Raw genomic sequence first — 18708 nt, 5'->3', positions numbered from 1 at the left:
TGATCAGCTGATGATTGCTGTCATCGGCTGATCGTTGTATTTATTACACGGAACGATAATAACCGTTATCGTTCCGTGTAACAGTACCCTAAGTTAGGGTCCTGCATTTGAAAACTTTTCATTTTTTGATGTCCTGAAGACATGTCAGACGTTTTGACTGGCTGGGATCTGGTTGCATTGACCCCGCCTGGAGGTGGGAGAAGTGCCCAGCTAAGCAATTCACTGTCTTTTCCATCACATCGCAGGAGATGGTCCCCATTATAAGTCTATGGAGATCACAGTGAGCCATGTAGTGAAGCACTTAGCCGGGAGCGTCTCCTGGCTCTATCAATCCGAACTGCAAACACCTAGACCCCAAACAAACAAAACTTTTGACATGTGATTATTATTTTTAACATAACAGTAACGCTTTAACTGTATAGGAAACCATAGTAGACTACACAAATCAATTGTAGAGGTATGCCACAAGGTACTTCATATGTGCAGAAATTTATGGGCTTGTGCAGGTGAACGTTCTTATAGCTCAGATGCTGGGCAATAAAATACCTATAGGAAATTAAATACACCTTATAAGGACCCCCACCATGGCAATATGCATAGGGAGGACATGGTGACGTGACCCACCAGTTTAATTATTACTGCTATGGGTGTTTTATACTTACAAAAGGGAGAGGGATATCTGGCTATTCCTGTGTTTTGAGACTCGCAACTGAGGCTTCATGCTTCCCCCTTTTTTGTGTTTTATACTTACCTAGGGGGTTCCTCGAGAGGTCACCTCCTCTGCCATCCCATTGGTCCAACTGCACATGTGAATGGTCTGCGGAGCCCTCATATGGTTGGTCCACGGGACTCAGATGGGGTGCTGGGTGACATCCCACCCTTCCCTCCATTTGTCAGGTCTGTATACTTTTATTTTAATTATTTATTAATATAAATTAGTTTTACTAATAATTTCCTCTTTTCTTTCAGGCTTCCTCGTGATGTTTATTATACGGGAGGTTAGTCACCTGCTTTGCAGCTGGACAGCTGTTCTATGTTGGTTTAAGTTATAGATTCTGGTTACTTTAGTTCATATTAATAAACATGAATTACCCAAAAAACTACAACTCCTGGTCTTTATTATACACTTCTGTATATCGCTCTATAAGTTGATCTTTCATTGTCACCATGTTTATTTAAGTATACAGATGAGGTATACATTCAGACTTATTGAGCTGGAGCGGTACGTAATCTTTAAATTCCCTGCACATCCACTAGGAGAGCAACATTCTGCCTAATACTCCATACTATGCATTATGGCGTCCAATGTGCCCCCATCATAGGCTGCAATCGCTCACCTGTCTGTGGCACCCATACTTCAGGCAACTGAAGCTCATTCCCTGGGGGGCAGCTCCTTACTCTCAGCATGGTTAGGTGGAACTCATAGAGGACAGGCGTAAAGTACTTGGCGATGCTGCCTTGCATTCCCTTTGTTGTCAGCAGAGACTGGGCAGCTAATGAAAAGTCTCCATATTTGCACATATAGAGGCACAGTTTCTGCTTCAGCGCGGTCAACCTGTAATACACAAGGGACAGAGTATATGAGCGCAAGACATAAGCGACGTCCGAAAGACAGAAACAGCACCAGACAGGACAGCGAGACTTACCCTGCATTCTCCGAACATTTCACCACGTTTAAATAGCGCACCAATTGTCTGTAACTATAGAAAGAGACAGATGTTATACTCAAAGACTTCAGTCTGTGCAGATTATGTAACCCAAGGATGGGGAACCTTCTGCCTTCCAGATGCCGCAAGACTACAACTCCCATCATGCCTGGACAGCCAAAGCTTCAGTTGTCCAGACTAGAACGAGAATAGTAGTTTTGCAACAGTTGGAGGCCCAAAGGTTTCCAAATCCTGATTTACCCCTTTAAAGGGGCTATTCAGTGCCACAAAAACATGGCCACTTCCCCCCCCCTCTCTTGTCTCCAGTTTGGGTGGGGTTTCAACATCAGTTCCATTGAAGTAAATGGAGCTTAATTGCAAACCGCACCTGAACTGGAGACAAGAGAGGGGGAAACGTGGCCATATTTTTGTAGGCTGAAAGTTTCAGTCCTGAGTGATCAAACCCTTTTTAGAATTTCTTTGCTCATGGTGGTTTATTAGTGCTAGTCGGCATTACAATGCAGTGTTAGGATGGGTTGCTTATTTGGTTTCATGCATAGTCTCAGGTGAATATCTGTTTGTTATACAATGTGTCCCCTATGAGATGATAAAGGACCTCTGGGGATACTCACACTTTGTCACTGTATTTTGCTCTTTTCCACTGTACAGGAGGCAAGCATAGCAGCCACCGGGGGGGGGGGGGGGGGGGGGGGGGGCGGGGGGGGAGAGAGACAGCCGCTGTGGTGACATTAGCCATGGGCAGAACTGATCCAGGTCCGCTAGGACCCAGCAGCTATGCCAGGCTGAGGTGGGAGCCTGGTGATCATGGGATCACTTGATCTTACAGAAGAAACACATTGCCACTGCCTTTTAGGGCCGTATTACATGGTCAATGATCACGGTAAGCAAGCGCCGATCTGGTAGACAAGGCCCAATCAGTTATGCACCTAATCAAACTGCATTTTTTGGTAAATCACACAGAAGATAAAACTAAACCAAAAAACAATAAAATAAGGGTTAAAACATGGCTTTTTTTTTTTTTTACTTTTAAATAGTAGTAACACACAAAAAATATATACAAGTTGGAATCATTATAATTGGCCGGACCTGGAGAATACTTATGCCATGGTGAACTAAGCAAAAAAAAAAAAAAAGAAACTGACAGAGCCACGTGTCAGTACAGTAGCACAAACTTTCAAACCATGATGCTGGGAGCGTCCAGGTCTAGTGTGCAGAACAGTTTGTGCACGGACAGAATTCTGTGGCCGTGTGACTGACCCCTTAGCTACAAACCTTTTCTCTTCTTCAAGCTTCTTTACCCTGGACTGGACCACAGTCAGGGCTTCCCACAGGCATTCCTTTTTGCCCTTATTGGTACGGTACCCTGTCAGGTTCTGACCGGCCAGTACGGACGTTAGCAGACAGTTGTCCCATCTGAGGACATTCAGGCTGGTGAAAAAGAAAGAAAAAAAAAAGAGCGATTAACAATGATTTTAGGTTCAGCTCAAAAGAAGCGATCAACAATAACAAAAACTATCTTTCGATTGTTGCCTGCATACATACAAAATGATTATCGTTTAAATTTGATTGATATAACGATTTTTTTCGCACAATAATGGTCCCCTGTAATAGGGCTCTAAGAATGTAGTGAAATCCTTGTTAGATGCATAAGACCATGTTCACACACTGGAATAAAATCTGACATGCATTTGTAACAGCAGCTAAGCTGACAAGTGTATTCCTGCTGTACATGTACACGAGAATCAGCCCTGTTACTCATCGGGGCGAATCCACAGCTATAACCACTTTTTATTATTATTATTATTATTATTATTCATACAGTAATTTTCCAACACAAGTGACAGGAAGTGTAGCTTGCCACTGGACATACGAGTTGGATTTTGATGAGTGTAAGGGTACTATTACACGGAACGATAATTTGCCCTATTCGGCCGATTATCGTTGCGTGTAATAAAGACAAAGATCAGCCGATGATAGTTGTCATAGGTTCTGACCTATAATCGCCGGGCGCTAATCGCGCACCGCTACGTGTAATAGCGGTGCATAGCCGACGCTGATGATATGCAAAGAGGAAGCAGGGCTCCTCTTCCTCTGTGCTTCTCCCCGGGTCCCGCGTGCTGCAGCTTCAGAGCTGCCTGTCTCAGCTGGCAGGCTGCTCAGCCAATCAAAGGCCGGGACCGCTGAGGAAGAGGAGTCCTGCCACCTGGACAGGTAATGAATACAGTTTAAACAAGGGCTGCAAGGACATCAATAACGATGTCCCTGCAGCCCTTATTGAAAGATTATCGGGCTGTGTAATAGGCCCAGTAAACGAGCGCCGATCTAGCAGATCAGTGCTTTTTTTTACAGGTATTATTGGGCCCCCATCAGCCCGTGTAATAGTACCCTAACACAGCAAATAAGGACAGACACAGTGTATTCCTAACAGCAACCGGCAGTGTGTACGTGCTGTACGGCAAAGGAAAAATACTGCCATATGGGTGTACACAGAGATGGCTTTACCTTGATGTGAAAGTGAAGAGGTGTGGGGGGAGCCGAAGAGACTGAAAGAAGGAAACAAATTTGTCATAGAGGATCTTTGGATAATCCTTCAAGACCAGCAGCCTCTGTAGGGTGGATACAATTCTGAAAAAGACAAAAGGAATGTCTATAGAGAACAGTGGACAGAACAAGACAGGTGAAACACAAAAGAATAAGTGTGTACTCCACTCAGAAAAAGTCAGAACCAGCCCTACTGACCAGGGCAAACCAACATCAATAACTGTGACCAAGTAAGCCAGGGATGGGGAAACCTTAACCCTCTAGCTGTTGCAAAACTACAAATACCATCATGCTAAAGATTTGGCTGTCCAAGCATGATGGGAATTGCAGTTTAAGGGCCGGTTCACACTGAGCAAACAAGGCTCCGCCGCGCTCAGTGTCCTGCTTTGAGCGAATGGGAGAGCGCGTGTCTGTCCGCTCCCTCTCCTCTCCAAGAACGAACATGTTTATTCGTTGAGTGGAGAGCGGCGGCAGCGGACGAGCGCACACCTTCTCCATTCACTTAACAGAAGGACACTGAGCACAACGGAATTGCGCAGTGTTTGCTCAGTGTGAACTGGCCCTTACAACAGCTGGAGGACCATAGGTTCCCCATCTCTGAAGTAAATGATCATGAGAGTGAAAATACATGGTAGATTTTACCAATTTCACCCTCAAAATTTCTGACTCTGTAAATTCTTTTCAGAAAGAAATACGTTGTGAGCAAAAGCCTTCAGCTCTAAGTGAGGTGTAATAACCAGAGCGCGTTCATACTTATTACCTTGTCATTAGGACGGCAGTCGACTGTTTAACATGCGCAACCGGATCTTGCAAGGAAAGAGGGCTAATAATTAGGAAGGAAAACACTGCATTAATAGTCAGCATGGCCAAGGAGTATTAACCGCACACTAGTCATTCAATGTGCCCCCAGAGTTTACATGAGCTCCAGAATATTCTGTATTTTATCAGGCAAAATGGAATCCCAATTGTGATGCATCTTAAAGGGGAACTATCAGCAGGTTAGACAAATCTAACTTGCCGATAGCCTCCTATGGTGCACGGGACACTGGAGGAAGAAAGTATGTGTCTCCCCCTCCATTGATTATCATTAGAAGGGGCGGGCCGGATGGCAGGGCAGTGCCCCTAATAGTGCTCTAGGGTGGAGATTACCTCGAGTAACCGTGCGGGATTGGCCCCAAGGAGGAAAGTAAGGCTGGGTTCATACTACTTTTTTGCAATCATTTTTTTTTTCCCCATCCGTTTTTACAACAAAAAAAAAAGGGGATGAAAAAAAGGTTGCATTTGTTTGCATCCATTTTTCCATTACAGATCAAAACCCATACTTATGTACACTAAAATAACTGATTAAATTAAAATTATGTACACAAAAAAGTGGTTGGCTAAGTTTTTGTGTATGTTAAAAAACTGATATTTTTCCATTGACTTCCATTATTAAAAAGCATCAAAACACATTGTAGACAAAAACGTAGCTGACCACATTTTTGCGTACGTTAAAAAAAGTATGCGTTTTGATCCGTTTTCTATTGACTTCAATCATTAAAAAGGATCAAAACAGATGCACACAAATGCATCCGTTTTTGCATCCATTTTTTTTGGTAAAAACTGATGCAAAAAACAGATTGCAAAAACGTATTGTGAACCCAGCCTGAAAGACATACCTTCCTCTTCTGCATCCCGGGCGCTATCAGCAGGTTAGATTCGTCTAACCTGCTGATAGTTCCTCTTTAATAAATGGTATACAATAGGTGCGGACGTTTTGGGCTTGTGACCTGTGTCTATGCGGTATGTGCAATACACACTCTGTGGTAATCCTATGTTATAGATAAGGAACTCCAATACATTATAACACCATTTGCAGTAGAACATTATGCACATAATACACAATCTCATTATGGTGGAAATATAAAGATCAGCAGTCAAAATGGCAGGAGAGTAAGGTCCCTATTACACCAAACTATTAGCGGCTGTACAAGGCTGAATACTGGCAGTTCCAGCCAATAGTTAGGTGTAATAGCTCATGTTAAAAGACCACGATCAGCCAACATGCACGGTGTCGGCTGATCATGGTCTTTCAACATGTCGAAAAATCACGATAGCGACAGTCTGCCGCACGTCACTCTGTGCAACAGGAGCTGCGGCAGCAGAGCATTGCTGGCTTCAATGGGCAGCCCGAACAATCTAAGGATTGTCTAGGCAGCCCCTCCGTGCTCCCCGTCTGTATGTGTAATAGCACAGGCAGCAAGCAGGGAACGAGGGGGAAGGGAACGCTAAACTGACAGGTTGACGCTTGCTTCCTCCTCTAGCTCGTGCCGTGTAATACAGCCTTAAGGATTGTGTCAGTACAGAAAATTCAGATGACCTGGGGAGTTCTATTTTCACCATTGCTATCAATTATTGTAAATCCTTCTTCCCAAAGCAGACAGTGATGTAAAAGCACCTGCCTCTAAGGCCACCTATCTGATTATATTGAGAATGTCTTATCAACATGGGTTCGTGCTCCTGGACCTGCACATTTCTGTACAATGGACAGACGCTGTTTTACATCCCTACAGATAGGTAATGCTCCCTCTATCAGTGCACCAATGACGTACCACATCCAAGTCATTCTACTACAGTACAAAATGCAACATGTCCCCCTCCTGTCAAGCGTCATGGTACCTCAGACAGACAGCACTTACTTCTCTAACACCTTATGGTATACCAGCTCTTTAGCTACGCCAAGCAACATCACAGCTGAAGCCCTTGGGCTCCCCTCATCTACTTGGTTTATGAAATCAGTCACCACCTTATGAACGTCAGTGTAACTGCAAAGGAAGAGAGATAGAGACAAGTCAGGAGTGAAGCCATGTACAGTCAGTATAAAATAGCTGAATACTATAAAATTATTTCCGTGGCGCCATAGCATCACATATAGCATGGGAGACCACATAAACATCTGCTACATGACAGCAAATGTGGACTAAACATAGAATACCAGCTATACAGCTCTAGGGGCCATCTTCCTACAAATAGTTAATCCAGTCCCAGCACATTAACAGGTCTTTCCCCTATTAGAAAACAATCTGCAGGTAACAGGAAACAGAAGTTGTAATTACTTGTGGAATTTCACCAGACTGTGTTTGAAGGCGCATTCGGCTTTACATTTCGCAGTCTTCGCTTTGTGACAGAGGCAGCCACACCGCTCCACACTTTCACGCATGCCCATTGCACCATCCAAGTACTTGTTGTACACTTGCTCTAACTGCAACAAGAAATACTGCAACTTGTCTCCTAGGGGGAGGAAAATGGAAAACTCAGTAACGCTGCAAGTGTGGACCAGTGGTCCGACCTCTGGGACCCCCACTGACCACGAAGATTACGGAAATTTAACACTAGTGTAGCACAGTGGTCCCGTCACTGCAGAGAACTGTGATGCAGCCTCAGAGAGGGCCGGAGGGAGCCTAACCCTGAAACACTGCAGCATCCCCATCACTCTCAGGATCACTGGGTGTCCTCAAGGTCAGACTCACACCATCCATAATGTGATGGCATATCCTAGCACTATGACATCACTTTATAAGAAGGGACTCTCTCTTCTTTACCAGTATATTGAGATAAGTGAGGCAGAATGTGTACTGACCGGCCTCCCTGAGCTCAGAATCAATCTCTGTAAGGTCCAGATTGAATATGGTGAGTACGCCGGCCAGGGCTGTGTCTCTCTCTCCTTTCCAGTGTTTGCTCTTGTTGTGGGCATTGCAGTGGCAGTAGTCAGGAGTTGTCCAGTTGGAACACTAAAGGGGGGAAAAAAAACAACAGGTAATAATACATAAGAGAGCAGTAGAGATCATTCAAGTTTAAAGGGGTATTACACTCAAACATAACTTTTCGTATGTTTCTGACAATAGTGAGACTAACAATTCCTTCCATACTTATTATCTATTCAGTCTCCTTCCCCCAGTTCTGAGCAGCTGCTTTCCCCTGAAGACACAAAAATCTGTGTGAGCTTTTTTGCTCTGTCTCCCCCTCCCTTCTGAGACGGCTGATATAAACAGGTCCCTGGCAGGCTTTATCTGTAACATTGTAGCTTCTTTGTAATGCTGGAAGGGATAATCTAAGGGCCAGTTCACACAGAGTAAAACTGGCGGAATTCCGAAATCCCACCAGCCTCAGTGTCATCCAGGCTGTCTACGGGAGGGCTCGTGCCTCCTCTTTCTGTGTGGAAGAATTGACACAGATATGGGCCCTCCCATAGACTGCATGTAAGACACAGAGGCTGGCGGGATTCCACGGCGGAGAGTTCCCCCGTGGAATTCGGTCAGTTTTACTCCATGTGAACTGGCCCTAAGGCCAAGCTGCTGATGAGCTCACTAAGGTTATCCCTCTCGCATTAAGGCCCTATTAAACTAAATGATTATCGGCCTTAGCAAGTGTTCAGGCAGATAATAGTTTCAAGTAATTGGACATGTTGAAAGGCAACAATCAGCCGACATGCACAATGTTGGCTGATCGTGGTCTCTCAACTTGCTGAAAGATCATGATTATGCCAGCGACTGTCTGATGCAAGTCACTCTGAAACAGGAGTAGCAGCAGCAGACCAATGAGGTCAATGGGCAGCCCAAACAATCTAAGGGTACTATTACACGGAACAATAATCGGCCGAACCAGCCCTATCCAGACGATTATCGTTCCGTGTAATAAACACAACGATCAGCCGAAGACAGCGTGCTGCAGCTTCAGAGCAGCCTGTCTTAGCTGACAGGCCGCTCAGCCAATCACTGGCCGGGACCGCCACAGCAACACTGGCCCTTCTTCTAACCTGCCGTTAGTTTCCACTTTAAGGTGTCTGGCAAAGCTGGGTGAACATGGCTGCTTTAATGGTTGTAAGTCTGGTTGTCACCCAGCTTTCCCTGGTGCAAGTATGAAATTGTATTGTTCATAGCTAATTAGACAGTGGAAGTGGATTATAGAGATATGAAGAAGAACAAATAATCTGATAAAACTCAGGTACGAGAGGAGAATTTGATAATGGTGGACATGCTATATATTTATACCTCAGAGGCCGGCTTGTCACACAGGTAGCAGTAGCACTCGTCACAGAAGCTGGCATTCTTCTCTATAGGGATCTGAGTCTCCTGCTCCATACGGCTATATGGGATAAGAACAGGTTACTATTATGAGCAGTGGTAAAGGGGGCGCATTGTGCTCCGGCAGGTGATCAGCTCCTTCTTACCTGAAGGGGTGCGTCGAACAGTCGTATCTGGCATGGGGCATCACATGAGCCTTCCTACTAAAGGTTATTGCAAGTTCTTCATCCACCACCTCTAACGTTTTCCTCTCTTGTACAAATGAATCCTCTAAATGAGAAGAAACAAAACGGAATGAAAAAGTATTCCCTACAGCCGAGAAAGTCGGAGTAGTAAGTGAGGAAAGTAAGGAGAAAGTGAGGAGTAAGGGGCCATTCACACGTCCGCAATATAAGGTCTGTGCACAGCTGAGAAAGTCTGAGAAGAATTAAAGGGATTATCCACAGTTACAAAAACATGGCCACCTTCCTCCAGAGACAGCAACAGTCTTGTCTCCAGTTGGGATGCAGGTTTTGCAACTCAGTTCCACTGAAGTGAATGGAGCTTATTTGCAAACTACACCTGAAGTGGAGACAAGAGTGGTGCTCTCTCTGGAAGAAAGTGGCCATGTTTTTCTAATGCTGGATAACTCCTTTAAGGGGCCATTCACACATCCGCAATATATGTTGTGTGTATACTGGGGAACGGACCTCCGAACTCCTTGCAATATCGTTCCTAATGATGCCAGGAGCTCCGATACAGTGTGGTCAGTACAGCAGTGCCAATATTTAAACAGTTTTGGAGCTCCCGGCAGCATAATGACAATGCTGGGAGTTTCACGGCCTGGTCTGCAGTACACAGCAGTGCACAGACCATGTAATGCGGATGTGTGAATAGCCTCTGCAGCTCCAATCTTCTACATGACCCTGGACACACGGCAATGAGTTTTATCAGAGCATAATGATGCATGGTGTAACCTTAGCGGCAAGTGCTTCCTACATGTACAACAGATGTCAGGAGAGGGTTGAAGATGACTGTTGCTCCATGGTGGACCTTTTTTGGGACAAGACCCTGGCTGAATCCTCACCCCTATCTTCTACGATGAGCACGGAGTTCCCCAGCCCCAAGGACACCTCTGCTTCATCATCGCTGATCACAATGACGCTTTCCTCCGGGATGGCAGCCTCCGGTGACGCACTCTCCTCACAAGGACCGTCGACTATGGACTTCATGGTGATGACTGCAAAACAGATGAATGGTGGGAGAAATGTTATTATGTGTAATGTTACCCACTGAGGCGGTCACTATTCCATGTCAGCAATACAGACCAATGGAAGCAGCTACTATAGGCCGCGGTTAGGGGGCCCCTTGCCACATGATCTCTATGTGCACCCTACAGGGCATGCATGTACTTTGTGCACAAACATGCGCCTGCTGCGGGGAGACCGGTACAATGGCGCCTGCCGAGAAGGAGACCGGTACGATGGCGCCTGCCGAGAAGGAGACCGGTACGATGGCGCCTGCCGAGAAGGAGACCTGTACGATGGCGCCTGCCGAGAAGGAGACCAGTACGATGGCGCCTGCCGAGAAGGAGACCAGTACGATGGCGCCTGCCGAGAAGGAGACCAGTACGATGGCGCCTGCCGAGAAGGAGACCAGTACGATGGCGCCTGCCGAGAAGGAGACCAGTACGATGGCGCCTGCCGAGAAGGAGACCAGTACGATGGCGCCTGCCGAGAAGGAGACCAGTACGATGGCGCCTGCCGAGAAGGAGACCAGTACGATGGCGCCTGCCGAGAAGGAGACCAGTACGATGGCGCCTGCCGAGAAGGAGACCAGTACGATGGCGCCTGCCGAGAAGGAGACCAGTACGATGGCGCCTGCCGAGAAGGAGACCAGTACGATGGCGCCTGCCGAGAAGGAGACCAGTACGATGGCGCCTGCCGAGAAGGAGACCAGTACAATGGCGCCTGCCGAGAAGGAGACCAGTACAATGGCGCCTGCCGAGAAGGAGACCGGTACAATGGCGCCTGCCGAGAAGGAGACCGGTACAATGGCGCCAGCCGAGAAGGAGAGCGGTACAATGGCGCCTGCTGCTGGAGGGAGACCGGTACAATGGCGCCTGCTGCTGCGGGGAGACCGGTACAATGGCGCCTGCTGCTGAGAAGGAGACCGGTACAATGGCGCCTGCTGCTTGATGGAGACCGGTACAATGGCGCCTGCTGCTGGAGGGAGACCGGTACAATGGAGCCTGCTGAGAAGGAGACCGGTACAATGGCGCCTGCTGCCGCGGGGAGACCGGTACAATGGCGCCTGCTGAGAAGGAGACCGGTACAATGGCGCCTGCTGCTGCGAGGAGACCGGTACAATGGCGCCTGCTGCTGCGAGGAGACCGGTACAATGGCGCCTGCTGCTGGAGGGAGACCGGTACAATGGCGCCTGCTGCTGGAGGGAGACCGGTACAATGGCGCCTGCTGCTGGAGGGAGACCGGTACAATGGAGCCTGCTGAGAAGGAGACCGGTACAATGGCGCCTGCTGCCGCGGGGAGACCGGTGCAATGGCGCCTGCTGCTGCGAGGAGACCGGTACAATGGCGCCTGCTGCTGCGAGGAGACCGGTACAATGGCGCCTGCTGCTGCGAGGAGACCGGTACAATGGCGCCTGCTGCTGCGAGGAGACCGGTACAATGGCGCCTGCTGCTGCGAGGAGACCGGTACAATGGCGCCTGCTGCTGCGAGGAGACCGGTACAATGGCGCCTGCTGCTGCGAGGAGACCGGTACAATGGCGCCTGCTGCTGCGAGGAGACCGGTACAATGGCGGCTGCTGCTGAGAAGGAGACCGGTACAATGGCGGCTGCTGCTGAGAAGGAGACCGGTACAATGGCGGCTGCTGCTGAGAAGGAGACCGGTACAATGGCGCCTGCTGAGAAGGAGACCGGTACAATGGCGGCTGCTGCTGAGAAGGAGACCGGTACAATGGCGGCTGCTGCTGAGGAGGAGACCGGTACAATGGCGCCTGCTGCTGCGGGGAGACCGGTACAATGGCGCCTGCCGAGAAGGAGACCGGTACGATGGCGCCTGCCGAGAAGGAGACCGGTACGATGGCGCCTGCCGAGAAGGAGACCTGTACGATGGCGCCTGCCGAGAAGGAGACCAGTACGATGGCGCCTGCCGAGAAGGAGACCAGTACGATGGCGCCTGCCGAGAAGGAGACCAGTACGATGGCGCCTGCCGAGAAGGAGACCAGTACGATGGCGCCTGCCGAGAAGGAGACCAGTACGATGGCGCCTGCCGAGAAGGAGACCAGTACGATGGCGCCTGCCGAGAAGGAGACCAGTACGATGGCGCCTGCCGAGAAGGAGACCAGTACGATGGCGCCTGCCGAGAAGGAGACCAGTACGATGGCGCCTGCCGAGAAGGAGACCAGTACGATGGCGCCTGCCGAGAAGGAGACCAGTACGATGGCGCCTGCCGAGAAGGAGACCAGTACGATGGCGCCTGCCGAGAAGGAGACCAGTACAATGGCGCCTGCCGAGAAGGAGACCAGTACAATGGCGCCTGCCGAGAAGGAGACCGGTACAATGGCGCCTGCCGAGAAGGAGACCGGTACAATGGCGCCTGCCGAGAAGGAGAGCGGTACAATGGCGCCTGCTGCTGGAGGGAGACCGGTACAATGGCGCCTGCTGCTGCGGGGAGACCGGTACAATGGCGCCTGCTGCTGAGAAGGAGACCGGTACAATGGCGCCTGCTGCTGGAGGGAGACCGGTACAATGGCGCCTGCTGCTGGAGGGAGACCGGTACAATGGAGCCTGCTGAGAAGGAGACCGGTACAATGGCGCCTGCTGCCGCGGGGAGACCGGTACAATGGCGCCTGCTGAGAAGGAGACCGGTACAATGGCGCCTGCTGCTGCGAGGAGACCGGTCCAATGGCGCCTGCTGCTGCGAGGAGACCGGTACAATGGCGCCTGCTGCTGGAGGGAGACCGGTACAATGGCGCCTGCTGCTGGAGGGAGACCGGTACAATGGCGCCTGCTGCTGGAGGGAGACCGGTACAATGGAGCCTGCTGAGAAGGAGACCGGTACAATGGCGCCTGCTGCCGCGGGGAGACCGGTGCAATGGCGCCTGCTGCTGCGAGGAGACCGGTACAATGGCGCCTGCTGCTGCGAGGAGACCGGTACAATGGCGCCTGCTGCTGCGAGGAGACCGGTACAATGGCGCCTGCTGCTGCGAGGAGACCGGTACAATGGCGCCTGCTGCTGCGAGGAGACCGGTACAATGGCGCCTGCTGCTGCGAGGAGACCGGTACAATGGCGCCTGCTGCTGCGAGGAGACCGGTACAATGGCGCCTGCTGCTGCGAGGAGACCGGTACAATGGCGGCTGCTGCTGAGAAGGAGACCGGTACAATGGCGGCTGCTGCTGAGAAGGAGACCGGTACAATGGCGGCTGCTGCTGAGAAGGAGACCGGTACAATGGCGCCTGCTGAGAAGGAGACCGGTACAATGGCGGCTGCTGCTGAGAAGGAGACCGGTACAATGGCGGCTGCTGCTGAGGAGGAGACCGGTACAATGGCGCCTGCTGCTGCGGGGAGACCGGTACAATGGCGGCTGCTGCTGAGAAGGAGACCGGTACAATGGCGCCTGCCGAGAAGGAGACCGGTACAATGGCGCCTGCCGAGAAGGAGAGCGGTACAATGGCGCCTGCTGCTGGAGGGAGACCGGTACAATGGCGCCTGCTGCTGCGGGGAGACCGGTACAATGGCGCCTGCTGCTGAGAAGGAGACCGGTACAATGGCGCCTGCTGCTGGAGGGAGACCGGTACAATGGCGCCTGCTGCTGGAGGGAGACCGGTACAATGGAGCCTGCTGAGAAGGAGACCGGTACAATGGCGCCTGCTGCCGCGGGGAGACCGGTACAATGGCGCCTGCTGAGAAGGAGACCGGTACAATGGCGCCTGCTGCTGCGAGGAGACCGGTACAATGGCGCCTGCTGCTGCGAGGAGACCGGTACAATGGCGCCTGCTGCTGGAGGGAGACCGGTACAATGGCGCCTGCTGCTGGAGGGAGACCGGTACAATGGCGCCTGCTGCTGGAGGGAGACCGGTACAATGGAGCCTGCTGAGAAGGAGACCGGTACAATGGCGCCTGCTGCCGCGGGGAGACCGGTGCAATGGCGCCTGCTGCTGCGAGGAGACCGGTACAATGGCGCCTGCTGCTGCGAGGAGACCGGTACAATGGCGCCTGCTGCTGCGAGGAGACCGGTACAATGGCGCCTGCTGCTGCGAGGAGACCGGTACAATGGCGCCTGCTGCTGCGAGGAGACCGGTACAATGGCGCCTGCTGCTGCGAGGAGACCGGTACAATGGCGCCTGCTGCTGCGAGGAGACCGGTACAATGGCGCCTGCTGCTGCGAGGAGACCGGTACAATGGCGGCTGCTGCTGAGAAGGAGACCGGTACAATGGCGGCTGCTGCTGAGAAGGAGACCGGTACAATGGCGGCTGCTGCTGAGAAGGAGACCGGTACAATGGCGCCTGCTGAGAAGGAGACCGGTACAATGGCGGCTGCTGCTGAGAAGGAGACCGGTACAATGGCGGCTGCTGCTGAGGAGGAGACCGGTACAATGGCGCCTGCTGCTGCGGGGAGACCGGTACAATGGCGGCTGCTGCTGAGAAGGAGACCGGTACAATGGCGGCTGCTGCTGAGGAGGAGACCGGTACAATGGCGACTGCTGCTGCGAGGAGACCGGTACAATGGCGGCTGCTGCTGAGAAGGAGACCGGTACAATGGCGCCTGCTGAGAAGGAGACCGGTACAATGGCGGCTGCTGCTGAGAAGGAGACCGGTACAATGGCGGCTGCTGCTGAGGAGGAGACCGGTACAATGGCGCCTGCTGCTGCGGGGAGACCGGTACAATGGCGCCTGCTGAGAAGGAGACCGGTACAATGGCGGCTGCTGCTGAGGAGGAGACCGGTACAATGGCGCCTGCTGCTGCGGGGAGACCGGTACAATGGCAACTGCCTTAGAAATAGCATAAACTGTTGTGTAGTTATCAATATTATCAATATCAGTATTCGCTGTACCTGCTGTAGAACTACAACTCCCAGCATGCGGCATTAACAGATAAGCAGCTGTCACCCCGGCTTCTGCCGCTCACACAAGTCTGGCTGGGCTTTGTAGTGCCAGTCATGTATACAGCCCCCGCTGCCCGGCGCTCACCTCCCTCCCGGCCCCGGTGCCCCCCGGTCCTCCTCACACCTCTTTCCCTCTCACCTTTCAAATGAAACTTCGCGGTACGATGGTCTTCCGGTCACGAGCTCCACGCACTTCCGGTTGCGTTCCCGTGGCAACAGATGCCGGGGCACCGATAAAGGGGAAGAGGATGCGCCGGATGGAGACGGAGCGCCCTCTGGTGGTGATGAATGGAATGACATAAATTAATGCGGGGATTTACGGTAGTCTCTGCATACCTTCCATTCAGGACTATGGGAAAGCTGGGTGACAACCAATATGGTTGACATTATGGGGGGGTTATCAGTAGTGGTGGGTGATGTTGGCATGTTGTCTGTGGGGCCCTTATATTATCCATTAGGCATAAGAACATGTGTCATTCAGGAATCTGGGAAAGCTGTGTCTACATGACTTAGGAGTGAGTAGGCCTGTGGCACCCTTATATCACCCATCATGGATAGAACATGTGCCGTTCGTGGGTCTGGGAAAGTTGTGTATATACCCTGGGGTTGAGTTGGCATGTGGCACCCATATATCACTCACTGGGTATGGGAACATGTGCTGTTCAGGGGTCTAGGAAAGCTGTGTATGTGCCCCCAGGGCTGTGGTGGTGGGTGATGTTGGCATGTTGTCGCTTATATCACCTGTTAGGGATAAAACGTGCCGTTCAGGGGGTCTGGCAAAGATTTGTACATACCCTGGGGCTCAGTAGCATGTGGCCTTTGGTGCCCATACTTCATTCATTGGGTATGGGAACACTTGTCATTCAGGAGTCTGGGAAAGTTGTGTCCATGCCCCAGGGTTGTCAGCGGTGGTGGGTGATGTTGGCGCATTGTTTCTTATATCACCCATAAGGTATGGGAACACGAGTCGTTCAGGGGTTTGGGAAAGCTGTGTCCATGTCTCAATGCTGGGCTGTCAGCAGTGGTGGCTGATGTTGGCGCACGGTCTCTTACATCACCCGTTCGGTATGGGAACACGAGCCGCCATGGCTCTCGCCTTTCATCTGCTGGAGTCATTTGCGGCTCTGAGATGTCGTGTCTGTCAACAACATGCTGCACATTCCTCCCCCGTCCTGGGGAACATGGCGGAGGAGCTGAGGGCGGCCAGCGGCGCACACCAGCCGGGCTGTGGACAGTGTGTGGGCACTGGGTTACAGAGTGCCAAGAGCGGCAGCTGTCGCCGGGGGATTTGGGGCACATTGTCAGCTGTTGTGGCTTGTAAGTCATTCCTCACAGTGACACATCCAGCTTGTTATGAAATCTGATGGCGATTATTGGCAGGACAGAGCGCAACACCACTCCGCATCACCACCGCCAGGTACAGCCTCCTCCATAACTGTGACCGCAACACTGCCCCATGACTGTGACTGCAACACTGCCCAATAACTGTAACCGAGTGCCCCATGACTGTGACTGCAACACTGCCCAATAACTGTAACCGAGTGCCCCACTACTGTGACTGCAACACTGCCCAATAACTAACCGAGTGCCCATAACTGTGACCCCAACACTGCCCAATAACTGTAACCGAGTGCCCCATAACTGTGACCCCAACACTGCCCAATAACTGTAACCGAGTGCCCCATAACTGTGACCCCAACACTGCCCAATAACTGTAACCGAGTGCCCCATAACTGTGACTGCCACAGTGCCCAATAACTGTAACGGAGTGCCCCATAACTGTGACTGCCACAGTGCCCAATAACTGTAACCGAGTGCCCCATAACTGTGACCCCAACACTGCCCAATAACTGTAACCAAGTGCCCCATAACTGTGACTGCAACACTGCCCAATAACTGTAACCGAGTGCCCCATGACTGTGACTGCAACACTGCCCAATAACTGTAACCGAGTGCCCCATGACTGTGACTGCAACACTGCCCAAAAACTGTAACCGAGTGCCCCATGACTGTGACTGCAACACTGCCCAATAACTGTAACCGAGTGCCCCATAACTGTGACTGCAACACTGCCCAATAACTGTAACCGAGTGCCCCATAACTGTGACCCCAACACTGCCCAATAACTGTAACCGAGTGCCCCATAACTGTGACCCCAACACTGCCCAATAACTGTAACCGAGTGCCCCATAACTGTGACTACCACAGTGCCCAATAACTGTAACCGAGTGCCCCATAACTGTGACTGCCACAGTGCCCCCATAACTGTAACCGCCACAGTGTCCCCATAACTGTGACTGCCACACTGCCCCCATAACTGTAACCGCCACAGTGCCCCCATAACTGTAGCTGCCACTGCCCCATAACTGTGACCACCACAGTGCCCCCATAACTGTGATTGTCACACTGCCTCCATAACTGTAACCGCCACAGTGTCCCCATAACTGTGACTGCCACAGTGCCCCCATAACTGTAGCTGCCACTGCCTCATAACTGTGACCACCACAGTGCCCCCATAACTGTAACCGCCACATGGCTCCAATAACTGTAACCACCAATGCCCCCACAACTGTGACCACAACACTGCCCCCATAACTGTAACCGCCACAGTGCCCCAACAACAATCACAGCCATAGTGCACTCCTTGGATTATGGGGGTCTCAGCGACACAGTCCCATTGATTTGGGGGCCCTTCTAGTTGATGTTGGTACAGGGCTAAGTGGCTGGTACTTATATGGGGGTACATGCAAAGGTATCTGTGCAGGTAAACAACGTAAATGAATAGGCTCATACAATTCTTGACCTCCACTGGTCTCTGTATTCAACACTGCAATGTGAATTGGAGCCAATATACAACAATCAAATGGAAATAGAAATAAAGCAGGAGTCCGACTCACTATTTGCTGTCTTCTCATTTCTTTATTCATGTATCCATTTTCATGAGACTGAGGAGGCGTGGGTCCCGTCTGCCGCGTGACATTTCAAGGGAGGGGGTACTCTGGCAGGCACTATTATTGAGGCCAATCTTGTTGGTATTATCTTGGGGCATGTATCAATGATGTATGTCCCTGGCCGTGTGATGGAGGTCTGCTGCCAGGATCACAAGGGTCTTCTTAATATGGGGTCCTGCACTAATATGGGGTATGCAGTAGGTGGCTGGCACTGATATGGGGTATGTAGTTGGTGGAGGGCACTGATATGGGGTATGTAGTAGGTGGATGACACTGATACGGGGTATGTAGTAGGTGGATGGCACTGATATGGGGTATGAAGTAGGCGGATGGCACTGATATGGGTATGTAGTGGGTGTCTGGCACTGATATGGGGTAT

The 18708-nt window shown here is 51.0% G+C and overlaps 1 protein-coding gene across 4 annotated transcripts in view; it reads right to left on the bottom strand.

Moving 5' to 3' along the window:
- Nucleotides 1-18362, bottom strand: part of LOC138801409 (uncharacterized) — a 31065-nt gene extending 12703 nt beyond the window's left edge. Inside the window, exons 1-12 of one of the 4 annotated variants that reach the window (XM_069984206.1) lie at nt 18276-18362; nt 10338-10490; nt 9418-9541; nt 9239-9332; nt 7828-7978; nt 7304-7478; nt 6887-7012; nt 4969-5031; nt 4170-4292; nt 2940-3095; nt 1647-1700; nt 1338-1555 (exon numbers count right to left, since the gene is read on the bottom strand). In XM_069984206.1, the coding sequence (XP_069840307.1) occupies nt 1338-1555; nt 1647-1700; nt 2940-3095; nt 4170-4292; nt 4969-5031; nt 6887-7012; nt 7304-7478; nt 7828-7978; nt 9239-9332; nt 9418-9541; nt 10338-10482 (1429 nt within the window). In that variant the 5' untranslated portion in view covers nt 10483-10490; nt 18276-18362. Of the gene's footprint in view, nt 1-1337; nt 1556-1646; nt 1701-2939; nt 3096-4169; nt 4293-4968; nt 5032-6886; nt 7013-7303; nt 7479-7827; nt 7979-9238; nt 9333-9417; nt 9542-10337; nt 10491-10578; nt 10776-15327; nt 15461-15517; nt 15624-18275 lie in introns of those variants that run through there. The other 3 variants (XM_069984203.1, XM_069984202.1, XM_069984205.1) reach the window with 3 other exon arrangements.
- Between the last annotated feature and the right edge of the window lie 346 nt (nt 18363-18708).

Source organism: Dendropsophus ebraccatus, chromosome 9 (genome assembly GCF_027789765.1).
Source record: "Dendropsophus ebraccatus isolate aDenEbr1 chromosome 9, aDenEbr1.pat, whole genome shotgun sequence".
In the NCBI taxonomy this organism is placed as follows: Eukaryota; Metazoa; Chordata; class Amphibia; order Anura; family Hylidae; genus Dendropsophus; species Dendropsophus ebraccatus.
The sequence above is the reverse complement of the archived record's forward strand: the minus strand, read 5'-3'. Positions and strand labels throughout refer to the sequence as shown.